At 42.1% G+C, this 17,701-nt stretch overlaps 1 protein-coding gene across 1 annotated transcript in view; it reads left to right on the top strand.

Moving 5' to 3' along the window:
- The window catches only part of Pcsk5 (proprotein convertase subtilisin/kexin type 5), a 425,182-nt gene that overhangs the window by 314,130 nt on the left and 93,351 nt on the right, over positions 1–17,701 (top strand). Inside the window, 1 exon segment of the mRNA XM_028874891.2 lies at positions 13,847–13,949. Within this exon segment, the coding sequence (XP_028730724.1) occupies positions 13,847–13,949 (103 nt within the window).

Raw genomic sequence — 17,701 nt, 5'->3', positions numbered from 1 at the left:
TACATGGTGTGATTTGCCTGGGGCCTCGAACTCTCCTGGAGAGCTCAATCCTTTGCTCTGTTCACAACCACTGGCCAAAATGTGCAAGGACAGGCTTGGGAAAAGCTGCCTGTGGGCTGGGAGAACTTGAATGTCTTTGGCTTATGCAACTGTCTGGTGTAATTTAGGTTGTAATTTTCTAAGGGCAAATTTGTAAAAGATCAACACTTACTATGGAATAAAAACAACCACTTCCTACAGTAGCACTAATGGAAGAAGTAGAAACTGACTGAAGGAGGAGGAGAAGCAGGAGAAAGCTGCAGCTGTGTTGTTTGGGGATTATAAATCCCCACTGGGTAAAAGATAAAGGAGACTTTGGTGCCAATCAAACATGGCCAATGCTGTTTAGTTATGAAAAATCAGTAAAGGACTTGATAAAATTATGAGTCCATTCTTCTCCATGGTCCCTGAAGAGTTGTGCTAAAGATTTTTCTAGGTATTTTGTTTATATTTACCCATGGTCTTCTAAGTCAACAAGAGCATAAGAAAAACTCCCTGTTTCTAGGCTGGGTAATGAACAGGAAAGTATAAAATTGAAGCAATGGTCTTATTTTGAGGAGTTAAAGAAAGATGAATTCTTCAAACCCACCAGACAACAGTGAAATTAGCTGAAGGATGGTAGGGTGCTTGCCAGCACATGCAAGGCCCTGGGCTTGGTCCTCAGCAGACCAAATAATAATAACAAAAGTGGGATGAGGGTGTTGGAACTTGAGCGCCTGTAGAGACCATTTTACTCCCTTGTGGCTTATCTAAGAGCCCTGGCTGTGCTCACTGGGAAAGCAAAAACTAACACATATTTGAGCACTTACTAGAGTTCTGTGTCTTTCAAAGCATTTTTAAGACACACTCATGTAATCCAGAGTAGCCTTGAACCCATCATTTAGTCAAAGGTGACTTTGAACTTCTGATCATTCTGTCTGTACCTCTTCAGTGCTTATTGGCTAGTACCAAAGCCGAAACATCGTGCCTGCTAGGCAGCACTCGACCAACGGGGCCACATCGCTAGCCCTTAAAGCATATTTCAAGTGATGCGTAAGTTAATTATCCTGACCTCTTTAGAACGCAGCTGTGATAATTTCTATCTTACGGATAAATTGACTAGGGCTCAGTGAGATTCGGTAACATGGACAACCAAGGTCGCATAGCTAGGCAGGGACAAGGTAGGATCTACAACTAGGACATCTCACTCTACATCTACATTTGAAAGCCTCTACATCTGGCTCCTAACTCTGAGGGAAGTCATTATTCTCTGAGAGGAAAGAGGACTGCTCAAGTCACCAAAGCACACAATAAGAAGGCAAAGAAACTTAAAGAGAAGAAATGAGCATCCTCCCCATGATGGGGCCACACAGATTCTAGTACCAGATGGCGGCTCTAGACAGTCCCAAGCTATAACTAAATTCAGATTATACAGAAGGACAGGACACAGGTAGGCAGAGAAACAGCTGAGACTTTCTGAGTCCAGGATTCTGACTCTTCCCTAACCCATCTGCTCCTGTATACATCTCACATAGACTTGGACCTGCTCCCTTCCCAGTACCTCACTTCCATGCTCTCCTGCTTACAGGCTCCACCTCACCAAGAGAGAACAATACACAATTGGTCTTTACAGCTTCCATGTAAGAAAGTGGATGTCATCTTCCCATTCGAGATGATAGGCATGGTGGTACACCTTGATAATCATAGCATTTGGGAGGTCAGGAGTTCAAGGTCACTATTGTCTTCTTAGAGTTCAAGGTCAGCTTGGGTAATATGAGACCTAAAAACCAGAAAACATGCATTGATGCATACAGAAAGTGGCCCATGACTAATGACTACTCTATTGAGGGACCAGGCATCCTAGATGATAGCCTCATCTAACAGAGCTGAACCCATTTCTGAAAGACTTTGACCTCAGCTGCCTGAGAAGACCACACCCACAGCTCTGTGATTTTCCACAGCAAAATTGAAGACAAGCTGATTTCACTCTTATACACAGAGGCTGTCTCCAAGGGCAGTTAACAAAATAAATAATAAGTAAAATAACGTGTGCAGGCTGCATCTTGCAGCTCACTTGCTTCGAGCGGTGACTGCCCTCAGTCCACAGGGTCTTTCACTTTCATTGCCTCATTGCCACCCACATATGTAGCCAATACATCATCCAATTCCTCTTGGGAAGGGCAGGAAAGGCCCAGTTTGGAATACAGTCTGCTAGGGTTTGAAGAGTGTTCCGAGAGTTAGCTTCTGAGGACTGAATGGCTAGTTCGGACAAACGAAGCTTCAAGTAAACAGTAGCCACATTGCTAACAGAAATGTGATGGCGAGACATAATTAAAGTACCTGGTCATCATAGCATCTGGCCATCTACTGAGCAAGGTGCTTGAGGTCTGTTTTCCCATTTAATATCCCACCACATGCTATGAGAGGTTATTATCCACAGTTCACAGAAGAGGGATGTCAGGCAAATATGTGTTTGATTAATTTCAGACAGCTGGAGAGAAGAGACTCCAAACTCAAGCCTAGGTTGGGTAACTCCAGGTTTTCCTCATGTGTACAGCATGATGATTCCTGCTCTGCTGACACACAGCACTGAACAGTCTTCAGTTCTCTATTTACACTCTTAGGCTTCTTTGAAAAGCACAATGTGGTCACTCCCAATGGAACATATGGCAACCTGACAAATGACATGTCCCCCCAGTCACTCTTCAGGGTTCCAGGCTCCTCACAAATCTGTCACTAGATAAGCCAGCAGATCTCTGAAGATCGGCACCCATGCCTGTGGTGATGTTGACAGTGACCCAGTTAAAGGCTAAGCTGTCAACTGCCAGAGTTAGCCTGGGCTGCAATGCTAACACTGGGCATGTAAGTCTGCTTTTCCCAGGATTTCTCCTTCCTCCTAATTAGAGAGCTGCCTGAGACATTGGTGCACATGAAGACAGGACAATGAGAAGCTGTAGGGATGTTGGGGAGGAAAGGTAAAACCAGCACTTACTTTGCATTGAGGAAGAGGAAGGAGGTAATTTGAAGATGTTCCTTCCCATGGCCCAGTGGAATGGAGCAGCTGTCCTAGCTTATGGTCACGTGATGACAGCAGGTTGGAAGGCTCTTTGAATTGCTGTGGAATGAAAGTGGACGATAACAGATTATCTGTGTTTCAGAACTTGAGCCATAGCAGGGAACACTTTGTTCTTAGTCCTCTCTGTAGGAAGGGCTTGAGACTTTAACCATCTGTGCTCTGACTCCCTCAACAAGATCAGAAGTGTTTGGCAAGCTCCATGGACTACACTCCTAATAGTGTCACCTACCGTCATCACGATAAAGGGGAAGGAAACATGTGCCCCTTGGGCCTGAAAGGAGGTGCTCCCCTAATGTTACACATAGCAACATTCAGTAGGATGCCCTCCACTTTGCTGGAGTCTTCAATGAGGCATATTCACCTCATTGGCCTCAAATTTTGCTAGTCATTCACTTTCTTAGTGTTTCCTATTTCCTCTTTGGTCTGTGTCCTGCAGTTGTAGAGGCATTCCGGAAGGAAAAAAAATAGCTGATAGAATTATGGCCCCTTACTTCTGTTACTGTGTGTCAAAACCCAAACAACCTGTCAGTGCATATGCATCAGATACTGCCCCTTCCTCCTCTCTGAGACCATGCCTTTGAAAGCACAAATTGAACATGCTGTTGAAGGTAAAAGTTCTCGAGTCAAGAGAACAAGTATAGCATTAGAACTTGTGAAGATTCTAGTATCCCTTACAGGAATGGAAAGACAGTCTCACTCAACAGAGCCATGGAATTTTACATGCCTGTCTGAAACGGCTCCCACGGGTGCAGATGTTTGAACACTCAGCTGCTAGCTGGCATGCTGTTTCAGTAGGCTAAAGGACCTCTTGGAGGTGGGACCTACCTGGGGGAAGAAGGTCACTGGGGTGGGTCCATTTTCCTCATTACTTCCTTACTCTGCTTTCTGCTCTGAAGATAAATGAGAAGCTGCTGTCTCGTGCTCCCACAACTACAGGATGGACTGTACTCTCTGAAACCCAAGCCATAGCAATCCCCCTCTTTAAAAAAGAAAGAAACTGTTCACACAGTATTAATAACTATTGGGGTCTAGCCTCTAATAGTCTTTTCTCAGGATTCCAGAAGAGATGCTACCAGTGGTGAGAATTAATCTGAGGGATTCTCGAATAAATCTACTTACAGGAAACTCTTTAGTCCATTCACTTTATTCTTCAGAGTCAGTTCTCTTTTCCTTTGGTCCCTTATCTGCCCAAGCTATCTCAGCTGCCACCATTTTCTGGCAGGGTGGGGGAGTGCACTCAGTAGCTAGGCAACCTGAGTCACAACTTGAGGTACCTGGTAAGCAAAAACCCTTTAGTTCTGTGTTAATTGATCTGAGCAGAGATAGCATTTGGAAGAAAGAAGGTTAAGCTTAATTAGCACATCCAACAGGCCTTCTCAAACAGATAGTCTAAATGCTTAAGTCTGTCTAGAAAGTCTGGGAGGTATCTTAGATAAGATACTTTCGTCCAGAGTAGGTCCTGGCCAGATGTTGCTAGTGATAAAAAGGCCTGAAATTGGGGATCTTGAGTGTGTCTGTTGGAGAAAGTTATACAAATACTCTAAGTGTACAGGGGAAATTGTGCCCAGTGAATGGTCAAACATAATGTTCTTAGGAATGGAAAAGCTACAATAGCACATAGAAATTCATAGCAGGAAACGGCTAATACTCAACAGCCAATAACATCAAGATTCCTTAAACCTCTGGAAAGGATCTTGGCTTCTTCCAGATATGGCTTTGTCATAGTCAGCTGAATTCCTACTTCATATTTTTTCATCCCACAGCAACACAGAAGATGGATGATAGACAGATAACCACCACATCATCCTCATCCACAGGACATGAGAAGTTTTACAAGTTCACTATGTTTAATTGTAGATAACAATTACACTCATGGCTTTTTCTCTACTTGGGTCTGGTTTTACTTCACTGCCTTCTCCCCACCACCTTCTTAGTTGACACATTAACAGGGTACAAGGTACAGGAGCTGGCAAGATGGTTCATTGGATAAAGGCACTTACCATCAAACCTGACAACCTTTGTTCAATCCCTAGAACCTACATGGCAGGAGGAAAGAACTAATTGTCTCAAATTTTACACACACACACACACACACACACACAGAAAAATATAAAAAATAAATAAAATATTTGCATCTCATTAAAAACAGTATACAGCATGATGCTTTGAAATAGTATACATTTTGGAATGGCTAAGTTGAGCTGATTAACATATGTAGGACCTCCTATACTTGTTTTTTGGTGAGAAAAATTATGAAGTACTCTCTGGGGTTTTCAGATAGCCAGTACATTGTTGTTAACTATAGTCCACATGTCATACAGTAAAGCTCACAGATTCATCCCTCTAACTAATTGATCAGCCTCTCCCTGCATCTTCCCCTCCTCCAGCCCCTGGTAAACCACATTCCACTTTCTGTCCCTGAGTTCCAGTTTTGTAGAGTGTCCTTGTAGTGTTATGGTGCAGAGTTTCCCTGTTTGTGCCTGTTCAACCCTAGCATCTTCACCCTAGGACTTACAGAACTCTCACCAACACAGAGCCAACACTAAATTGGCTCAGTTAAGAAACCCAGAAACAAGAACCTGGCTGTATATGTCATAGATTCTTTTTTTTTAAACTGGGGATCAGAGAGATGATATTCTGGTTGTAAGCTATTCATGTTATTTTCAGACAGCATTTAAGCAACATCCAAACTCCTGTCCATGCTGGTAATGTAGGTCAGTGTGCTATGGTGCTTGTCAGGCAGTGGGAGCATCTGGGCGTAATCGCTAGCACTCCAAAATATACGAGAGAGAGAGGGGAATCCTTGTTCTGGGGATTCTGATAAATTAGCTTTACTAATTAAAAAAAAAATGATACTTTGAATTTCCCTTAGGGGCTTAGTGCCTAGTAGGTGAAACAAACTGCTTAAAAGACTCGGTTGATTTGATTTGTAAAATGACTTTTTAATACACGGGAGCCACTTTCTCTGAGAAAATACATTTGGAAAGCATATTCGACCATTAAAAAACCTCCAGTAGGTACACCATGCCTGTTCTGTTTCCATTCGTTTTCAGTTACCTTCCTTTTGATACTGCTGTTACCTCACCAAGTGGCTTAAGTAAGGCACGTTCTCCTTTCTTTTTATAACCAGCAAAACTACTTGGAACACAGAAAGGGCAATTGAATCCATCGCAGGGGCAGGCTGTAAAAAGAGCACTGCTAGGCTCTGAGTTCCTGGGGCACAGCCCAGCTATCACTTCGTACTTGAATTACCATATGCAAAATGTTCCATGCCTCTGAGCCTCAGTTTCTCACTCACAAAAGGGGTTTCTGTCTGGACCAAATATTACATAGTACAACACTTGTAACATGGAAGGCATCAGTGAATAGAAGCTTGTATGCTTGCAGCATCCTCCCTGTACTCAGGTATGCTGGCCAACACTTCATGTGGGTACCTTCTCTGAGAGTCTTACTGTGGTCAGGGCTCCAACAAGGGTGGAAAGTAGAAGGGTCACCTCTTCATTTTGCCCTTTGAAGAACATGCAAGCTGAAGGGAGCTAAATATTTGCATGTGTACTGGATCTCAAATTTATGATCCATCCAGTTTGCAGGAGTGCTAACCCCAAGGGTGCCAAACGTACAGATCCATGCCTAGCCTGAGAACGAGAGAGCCGTAGGACCCTGAAGCACAAGCACCGTCAATCCAAGAATCCTGTGGAGAGGGAGGTGTACCATAGGGAGTGTTGAGAGAATGGGTTACAGGAGCAGTGTGCCCTCAACCCTTGCGGAGACACAGCCAGGCTAGGGAGGCAGCTGGGACTCTCCTGGCTGCCCATTTGTTCGTTCTGCCTATAGTGGATCCTGAGGATCACCTCTACCAGATGTCTCACTTCTGATGGGTTTGTCTGTGTATCCATTTCCTAACACGGTCACCTCTCTCAAGCCTCTATTTGAGAGATGTGCACCCTAAGATAACCAGAGCTTTTTAATTTATTCCCCAAAGCCTGAAGTAATTTTTGTTGCTGTTGTTAATATCAAGCATTGGTATGTTAAGGAACAAACTTATTGGGTAGATTTCATAATTGTGGTAATATATATATATATATATATATATATATATATATATATATAATGTAAAAACTTCCATTTTGGCCATTTTCTGAGTTCAGTTGAACTGTTGCATGTACATTCATTCGCATTGGTGTGTGGCCATAACCACCATCCATCTCCAGAATGTCTTCATCTTTTCTAACTGAAACTCTGAACCCATGGAACTGTAACTCCCCATCACCGACCCCTACCATCCCTGGAAATCACTGTTCCACTTTGTCCTTGTGCCTTTTACTACTCTGGGGGTCTCATGAAACATTTGTCCTTTGTGACTGGCCTGTTCCACTTGCTATAACAGCTGCAAAGTTCATCTCTGTTGTAGACCTTGTCCTAATCTCCTTCCCCTTTAAGGCTGAGTGACTGTGGAGACTTTAAACTAAAGGTGTTGCGGTCTCAGTTGAAGGTCTCAGATACTGAGCCCTGCTATAAAACATCAGCTTAACGAGGCTTTAAAAACTGACTTAGTTCATTAGCATAGAATTAGTTGAGAGTGTTCCCAAGCATTTATTGTAGCTGGCATAAAATAATAAATGCACAGTCCTTTTTCATGAAAATCGTCTTCACACAATGGCATTTTAAGTTGGAAGCTGTGTATTGGCTTCCTTACAAAGAGATAGTATATTTAATTAGCACTTGGGATTGTGGAATTGTTCAATAAAGTCACTTGATTCCTGGAACCTCGGTGATAAGGCACATAAGTAGGCCTTACATAGAAAGCTGCAAATAATCAATAGCCAGGCTGCTCAATGAAACAACTAGCAACACTGAACAGCTGGATTCCCTGTACCTATTCCTCTCTACTTACTAGTCACTTTGATAAAAAGTTGTTTGAAACTCACTTCATAATCTATTATTTGAGTATTTATTCCTTTGGGGAAATATATATATATATATATATATATATATATATATATATATATATATACATATGTGTATATATATATATATACATATATGTATATATATATTAGACTTTGAATCAATAAAGACATAATGTTTCTATAGAATAAAGCTCTTGAGATGAGCATGATGGCAATGCCTAAAATCCCAAATATAGGAGATGGAAGTAAAAGGATCAGGAGTTCAAGGTCACATTCTGCTACACAGCAAGCTTAAGACCAACCAATATTACATGAGACTCTATCCCTCCAAAAAAGAGGAGAGATGAAGGAAAGAGGGGGAAAGGAAAGAAAGAGAGGCAGACAGACAGAGAAAGAGCTAGCTCACTGTCTAGCCATGTGTACCTAAAGTCTATTACTATGTCTTAGATTGTGTTTTATAACTGAGGATGATATAATGCATGTTCACCTTTTCTGGATGACCTCATATGAGTTCGTTTAATATGAGTTTATTAATAACATTTGACAATGTTATCAAGAATGGAGTGAGCATAGCAAGTCACTTGCTTGTACACTGCTAAAATTTATAAGCATTCATTTTTAAGTCGGGTCTTCACATTTCAAGGCATCATTCCTCCCCATGTGACCCCACTTCCTCAGTGACCTTTAAACCCCTGTGAAATAGGATGAGAAGGGAACAGGGAAACAGAAAACTTTCCAATCACAGGAGAAATATGGTCTGGACATAATACAAATAGTCAAAGATGCCAGAAAGAAGAGCTTGTAGGATAGGTGAACACAATCCTGGCTCCTGACATCTGCTAAAAGTGACTTCTTCGAAGAATTTTGTATATCACGCCTGTCATAAACATTCAACTTCATTGTGCAATGAAGACAGATGACAAGAATTTGCTGTTCCAACAAAGAAAAAAAAAAGAGTAACTTCCTTATGTCCTTGGAATCTGACTTCCTCAGATCCAAATGAGCAGGGAAAAACTTGTGCCTGCGTGCGAGGCCTGGGGGCAGTTGTTTATGTGACTCACTGGACGTCTACATAAATATGGAATGGGAGAGCTCCCTCTGTTGTAAAGCCAGTCCTTCCTCCGAAGTGAAGAGGCGAGTAGACTGGAGGGGGATGAACCATTTAGCTGTCCCTTGTTGACTTTCTTACATAAGCTTCAAGGTCACAGAATGTTCTCCATTTTGTTTCCAAGTAACAAGAGAAAAATAAACAGCCTTGAGGAGTCACTTATCAGGAAGGGAAGGGGCTTGCGAAGGTTTTAGATTAGGGGAGAATCTTTGCGGGTGTTGTAAGATGGAGACACAAAGAGGAGCTTGAAGATGGAGGGATTGATCAGAAATATCCCAAGGGAGGAAGATGAAGAGCGTTGAATGGAGAGTTGACTCTGTGTAGGAGGAAAGATACACTTTCCTCAAAGACAGGGGTTGAGGGGGCAGTCATGGAGCTCACAAAGGGTTTAGGCATTGAGAAAAAGGAAGCTGAGGGAACTCAGATATCTTACCAAGTCAGAAGATGTCTCCTTCTGACACGTATGAGTAGAACATGGGTTTGGAGAAAGTTTGGCCCAGCCCAAGTGGAGAACGCAAGGCAGTGAAGTTGTGCAAAAGCTTGTACTCATTTATAAGTTCTCAACCTGTGGGTCGAGACCCCCTTTGGAGATCAAATGACCCATTCACAGGGATAACCTAAGACCATGGGAAAACACAAATGTTTACATATGGTTCGTATTAGTAGCAAAATTATAGTTATGAAGTAGCAACAAAAATAATTTTATGGCTGGGGCTCATCACAACATGAGGGACTGTATTAAAGGGTCTCAGCATTAGGAAGGTTGAAAACCACTGCCTTAGATCATGTTTTCAAAATTCTAGAGCTAGAAAATGCTCAATGGTCATTAGATCTAAGATGTTATTTTGTGAGTGCTGAATGAGGGCCATTATAGTTGAGCAGATCAAGACACCCCACAGCCAAGGTACTGATGAAAATGAGGGAGAATCCACAATTTCCCATGTGGGCATGATGGTAGTAACTTTTATAACCCTGATACACAGGAAGCTGAGGCAAGAGGCTCCCAGGGCAGCTTGGCCTTGTTATATATAACAAGATCCAGGATAGCCTGACATATGGTGAGAGACTGTCTAAAAATAAGTAACAACAAAAATGCACAAAATAACACAGTTCAAAGGAACATCCTAATAACCCTTGCTTGATCTAATGATGTGTCATCTGTAGTTATGAAGACTTTGGGTGTACAGTGGCACAACTCTCACTGACAGCAAGCAGCTTTTGATCCAGTAGAGCCAGGTGTTATTAGGGAATAATCTTACCCTAGCATGGGATCTACTTTCTTGAGTGTCCAATATGTGGCCTGCAGGCTGTATATGGCCCAGGAGAGCTGTAAATTTGGTTCAACCTACCTTTAGATGACAACATTATTTCACACTGTCAAAAGGCAGGACACCTCTGTTATATCACGGAAGTTAAATTGGATGAAGATGGGGAATCAGAAAAACCAACCACAGTGTCATTTTCTGTAGGGACCAGCATGGCAGCAAAGCATCTGTCTACCTCTAGGTCTGCAAAGGTTCCCCATGTGCCTCTCTCTTCTGACTTAGACTTTGGGTGTTCTAAGGAAGTATAAAGCCCCTGGGCAACATTTGATTGACAACTATTCCCTCGACATAATCATTCTTGGATGATGACTCAGCCAATAAAGTGCATGCTACACAAACATGAAAACATGAGTTCAATTCCCAGCACCCACATAAAGAGCCAGATGCACCAAGTACACTTTTAAATCCCAGTGCTGGGGAGGCAGTAGCAGGAATGTGCCTTGAGTTCACTAACCAGCCAGTCTAGCTGATTCCAAACTCCTGATTCAGAGAAAGACCTTGCCTCAAAAAAAAATTTAAGATAGTGAACAACTGAGAAAGACACCTGACATTGCCTTCTGGCCTTCACATGCACACACATACATGCACATACACACACACACATGTGCACACACACCAGACTCTCAAAATTTTTGAAAATACAAAAGCAGGGCCTTTTAAACTCATGTATTTATAAATCTCAACCAAATGCCCAGCGTGCATGTAGATGTTTCAAACACATCCAAAGAGTAGGTGGATGGAGAAGCTGTGCTCCGAGTTCACACTTCTGTGGAATATAGTTTCTCTGGGTTTTTGAAGTCTCTGTGACCTCCTCTCACTCCTATTCTATTCAGCATATATCTTTTGAAAAATACACATGTGTTACCCATCTACAAGCACAAATTATTTGCATTGGCCCCTGTCGGTAAGCTCTGCTTCTTCATACTTAGTCTGCCCTGAATCCTCTACTGTTCGTTATGTTGGTCCCCAGACTGATGCTACAGGCACCAAGTGGTTGAACCTGCTACAACAGCGGTGAAAAGATACTCTAGCAAGGGCAATAAACAACAGACGGAACAGGAGAGCCTCAGCCAATTAAAAAGCAGGCTGCCAACATACGACGCTGTTTCAGGTGACGTAGACTCAGCACCGCTCCTATTTGGCAGAAGTCCAAGCTATTTTTCTGCTTTGAGGTTGCTGGTTAATTAGCAGGCAACTAGCTTATTTGTGTTGGTTAGTGTTAACTGTCAAGTTAACCAGGTCTGCAGTCACCTAGGAGACAGCCTGAGAGAGATGATTTCGCCTGCTGGTGTGCCTGTGAAGGATTGTGTTAACTAGGATAAATGAACTGGGAAGTCCCACACTGAAAGTGAGTGGCACCTGGGTCTAAGTCAGAGCCTGGATGAAGGAGAGAATGCAATCTGAACACGAGCATCCATCGCTCTCCGCGTCTCCATTGTGAACATGCAGCGGTCAGGTGCTGCAGGCTCCTACTACTTTGATTTTTTCTGCCGTGATAGACTGCACCCCGAACTGTAAGCAGATTAATAAATCCTTTCTCTCTAAAGTTGCTTTCATCAGGCATTTTATTACAGCAATAACAAAAGGAGAAGAAACTAAGACACCATTCAACACCTTTATGTGACTTAGTAAAATGTGTCCCTGAGAAAGGGAGAGCAGACAACGCCAGAGAGCATGACATGCGACACATGAGAGCTGTGTTTCAGTGGCCATTTGACCATTTGCCAGGTGGATACCACGGATGCTCACCAACACACATATTTGCGTTCTTTTCCCCTAATGTCATTTTTGTGAGTACAGGTCTCTCTTCCCAAGCAAAGAACCACGACTGCATTATACAGTTACCTGTTAGAGTCCTGGTCACACTGTTGTCACAGGCTTTCTTCTGGGCCACCATCCAGCTCCCAAATCATGACACAGAGATCTATCAGTTATGAATGCTGGCCTTATCTTATGCTGATCCCACTAGTTCTTATAACCTAAATTAACCTGTTTCTCTCCATCTACATTTTGCCTCAGGGTTGTTTTACCTTTCTTTCATTCTGTATGTCCTACTCCATGTCTGTCTGGCTGACACCTGGCTAGCTGGCTGGCTCTGGGCATCTTCCTTTTTTTCTCCCTCATTCTCTCCTCTCTCCTTCTCTCCCAAGCCTAGATTTCTCCTCTTACTCATTCTCTCTGCCTGCCAGCACCACCAGCCTTCTACTGCCAAGCTATTGGCTGTTCTGCTTTTATTAGACCAATCAGGTGCCTTAGGCAAGCAAAGCAACACATTTTTACATCATTAAACAAATGTAACACATCTTTACATAGCAAAGTAATATTCCACAACACACTGTACTTTGGTAATAGAAGGTAAGCTGATCAGAGTTGTTTGACTCATTCCAAACATACCTATTTCCCTTTCCCTTAGCCAACTTAATAGACTTTATGTGAAAGACATCTCTATATGAAAGGCATTTTGTACTTTAGAAGAGCAAACTCTGGCAAGCTCTTCATTTCTTTCAGTGTGGTTTAGTTCTAGAGGGTGAATGAGTTCTGTGAGGAAGGCAGAGGATGGCTTAACCCATCTTCATCCATGTGTTTCCATGGCTTTTCTGAATGTAACTACAGTAGAGCCAGCAGTAATCTCATCAGATCAATGAGGTGGGCTGACTAAACCATGAGTGTATCATGGTACCTCCCCACTCTTGGTGGGCCTCAGATTGACAAGCTACAGATGGTTAAACAGCTGACACATTTGGGAGTGGTCTGGGGCCAAGTGAGGGGGTGGTTCTGCCAGAATCGGAACAACATTTTATTCTGAGGATTATCTGTTTTCAAACAATGAAAACAAAATGTGGCTTTTGGGATCTGACTAAAGAAACCTCTCTAATTATGGTGACTTTGTTGTGGTGGTGGTTTGGATTTTTTACAATGACAAGGGAGAAGGAATGTGGTATAGGAGTTGAGTGCCATCCTGTCTTTGATACCTTCAGTGAGGTTGACCTCTCTCTACCCTTCTGCTGTGATGGTGATTTCCAGTGTTCAAGAGAAATTTGTGAAGCTACACTGAGTTCTGTGGCAAGATCAGACATGTACTCCTGTGGGAAAGATAAACCTGCCAGCTGAATGAGAACACCCTCTGTTTCTTCACTGGTGACCTTCCAGAATAACGTCTAGTTCCCATCTGCCAAATTCCAGCCAGAACTCTAATCCCATTCTTGCCCCACAACTACAATCCTTCCCTGTATAACATGATTAGACGAGATGTGGGTGTGGCCTGGCCAATGCTTGACTGGAACTGTGACCACCCTTGTGTTCTTTCCATGGCTCAAGTAGCCATCAAGCACTCTGGCTGCTCCCTGACTGCCAGCCCAGGCAGGCTTGCCATGTGGAGTGCAGTAAGCAGCTAGATTTTGTTCCACAGGAGAATACATTGATGAGCAAGGCCACTGCCGTACCTGTGAAGCCTCGTGTGCCAAGTGTTGGGGACCAACTCAAGAAGACTGTACCAGCTGCCCCATGACAAGGTGAGTAACCTCTTAGTACTTCCTGGGGGAGGGGTGTAGTAGCGCCTAAGGGCCTGATGGATACAGAAACCAAACTCCTTCCCATAATACAGATATTCCCTATGGTCTGGCTGCAGCGCCCCTGTGTAGCATCCTCTCCCACATGGTCCAATACCCTTGGCAAAGACCAGATTCCTAAATGCTGGAAGAGCTATCTTACTAATGAAAATAGTACCTTTGATGTTACTTTTGACCAGTGAAATCCCGTATCCTACACACTCATCCTTCCCACAGTATTTCCATCTTCTGATTTAAAAAAAATACTCACTTCTATAATCAATTCAAGGGCAAACTACTGTATAAAGGAAACGTCTACTGACCACTTCCCAGTAGAATTAGCCTTCCCTCTATAAAAAACTTACATCTATTCATTTATCGTTTATGTGTGGTCTATATCCGCATGTACATGTGTGCTATGGTGCTTGTGTGAATATCATAGAACAAGTGATGGAAATCAGTTCTCTCCCTCTAACATGTGGGCCCTGAAGATCCAACTCAGGTCATTATAGCCTAATTCTATATGAACTTCTGCTCTATAGACACATCTGTCAGAGCATGTGTAGCCTTCAGAGACGTCTGTTTACAAAATGCATCTCTTCATTAGACTGTGAGCTTCTGGAGATCTCACATTTGCATCAGCTTCCCTGGCACCATGCAGGAAAAACTGGAAGCATGCATACACATCAAATGGAAAGGGCAAATGATGGAATGAGCAACACTGCTAATCTAACGGACATCTCCAGTCGAGAGAATTGAGAGCCTGATAGATGGATGTATCATCAATGCTCCTCTGATTCTAGCACTTAATACTTGGGAGCTTCTGGGTGTTTGAATGAATGGCCTCATCCCTACTCAGCTAAATGTGTAAGAAGCTGAGTCTCTCTCTAGACAAGTTAGTTGGGGACGCTGTCACAGTAGGGGATGCTTTGCAACCCTACTGAGATGCTCCCTCTGCCCAAGGGTCATTCTGTCCTCATTCTTCCTCAGGACTGTGAGTGTTTCTTTATTCTTCACAGTGATCAGCATACAGTAACAGCTCTATAACCATTTGCTTGTTGAACTGTGTGTCCTCAGAGCCATGGGTTTGACTGTCAGAAGAACTCCCTCAGAAGGAGGAAGCAAATAATGAAGGACAAAGACTGAAGGAAGGATGGAGGGAGAGAAGGAAGGATGAAGGGAGGTTGAGAATGGGGAAAAAACAGAAACCTCAAGGATTCCCAATGCTAACCACGAGAATGTTTTTTTTTTCAAATTGAGAAAATATAGTATGTTCCACTGATACTGATTTTTATAATACATTGCCATATTCAAGTCTCATCAATTATCCTAATAATTTACAGAATATTTTATCAGAATCTAGTTCTCATATTTTTTTTTAATTTTTAACATTTCCTTTATCTTATTTGTTTGTTTGTTTGTTTAGCCTTTCCCAACTGTAATAATTTTAAAGATGGAATAGACCTGTTGTTTTCAAGTTTTAATACATTTTTAATTTCTCTTTTTAAATTATATTTTTCTTTTTTAAAAAAATCAATTCTTTGAGAATTTCATACAATGTGGTATAATCATACCCTCCCTCTCCCCAACTCCCAACTCCTTCCAGACCAACCCCCCAACAAATTGGATTAATGGATAGGAAAAAAAGATGTCCTATCCATTAATCCAATTTGTGGCCAACTTACCAGGAGCAGCATTCTTTTTTATTATTATTATTATTGGTTTTTTTCAAGACAAGCTTTCTCTGTGTAGTCTTGGTGCCTGTCCTAGATCTCGCTCTGTAGACCAGGATGGCCTTGAAATCACAGAGATCCGCCTGGCTCTGCCTCTGGGAATAAAGGTGTGTGCCACCACTGCCTGGCTCAGGGGCAGCATTCTTAAAGACAACTTCCTTCCTCTCCCAGCAGCTATCAGTTCCCAATACCTCTTCAACTAGAGGTAAGACATCATGTTGACCTCCACGCTGAGATTTTTGTCTTACTTAAGTGTGTTCTGCAGCTTTGTGCAGGCTGTCACAATCACTTCTAGTTTACATGTGTCCTGCTGTATGTGAAGGACACCATTTCCTTGTGTTTATCTACCACCTCTGGCTCTTTAGAGTCTTTATGCTCCTCTTCTGCAATGATCCCTTAACCTTAGAAGGAGGGTTATGCTATAGATGCCCCACATGGGGCTGAGCATTCTGCAGTCTCTTATTCCCTAGTTGTGGTTGGCTAGTTGTGGTTTTCTGTGTTATTCACCATCTACTGCAGGTAGATCCTTCTCTGATTCGGGTTAAGAGATGAATTAATCTATGGGTATAATGATAAGTCATTAGGAATTGGCTTAATGCAATGTCCTTTTAGCAGAATATTAGTGTTAAGTTCATTCCTAGTGGTAATGAGCTGTACAGCTATAGATTTTCGGCCCAATAATAGTGCCAGGGATGAGTTTCACATTGTTGTGCTGGACCTAAATCCAATCAGAAAGTGGTTGGTTACTTCCATGATATTCATGCCACTGTTGCACCAGTGTCTTGTCAGACCAGATATTACTATAGCTTGCAGGACGACATCTGGGCAAGAGTGATAATTACTCTTCTCCTTCGATAATGTACATAGCACCCCCCAGAACTATGAACACTAGTCAGTAAAGGTGAAGAATTCAATTGAGTACCAGATAAATTTCTACATGTTTGTTTAAGAACGTAGTTTCTTCAGCAATAGGGTCTTAATATTGAATTCTTCAGTGTAGCCAATAGCATTGATAATATCCTGTACTATTTGGGGTCTAGGAGACCTCACTGGCCAACAACTCCAAGAGGGTTAATCTATTCCTATCACTGAGTCCTTTAGTTATTAGCCTGTAGTATCTAGTAAGTGTATTGTAATCCTGTTATAGGGTAACTCCATTTTAACTCTATTCCTATATGTGTATAACTATTTACCTATACCTACACCTATACCTATACCTATGCCTACCTATAATATACATTATAACACCTACACCAATATAGTGGGAAGCTTCTACAGTAATGTATGACTTTTTCAAAAGGTCTAGTGATATGTATTGCCACTCCCATATTCCCTCATCTACCCTGTCCTCCCATTCCCCACTCAAATTTCATCTCTTCTGTTCTATTAACCCTCTTTGAGCCTATATATCATTTATTTCTATCTCCCTTGAACCTCCCCACCATGGTCCATTACTAATTTCTTAACCTTTTTGGCTAGTCCAAATGAAGCAAACATATCTGAAAAACCAATGCTAATATCCACAAATGAGAGAAAACATATGATGTTTGTCTTTCTGAGTCTGGGTTATTTCATTCAGAATCATTATTTCCAGTTCCATCCACAGCACAATTTCATTTTGCCTCAGTCAGAATGGCTAAAACCAAAAGAATAAATGATGACAAATGCTGGCAAGAATGGAAGGAAAGAATACTTTTTCACTGCTGGTGAGACTGGAGCAGTCACTACAAAAAATCAGTGTGGATGTTCTTCAAAAAGTTAGAACTAGATCTATCACATGATCCAGCTATACCGCTCTTAGACATAGATCTAAAGGATTCTATCTTATTACAGAGATGTTTGCTCATCCATGTTCATTATTGCCAGGAAATCAGCCTAGAGGTCCATCAACTGTTGGATGGATAATGAAATATGGCTCATTCATACAATGGAATATTATTCAGCCATTAATAAAATAAAATTGTATTTTTAAATTGTTTTATA

Source organism: Peromyscus leucopus, chromosome 1, assembly GCF_004664715.2.
Source record: "Peromyscus leucopus breed LL Stock chromosome 1, UCI_PerLeu_2.1, whole genome shotgun sequence".
Taxonomy (NCBI): domain Eukaryota; kingdom Metazoa; phylum Chordata; class Mammalia; order Rodentia; family Cricetidae; genus Peromyscus; species Peromyscus leucopus.
The sequence above is the reverse complement of the archived record's forward strand: the minus strand, read 5'-3'. Positions and strand labels throughout refer to the sequence as shown.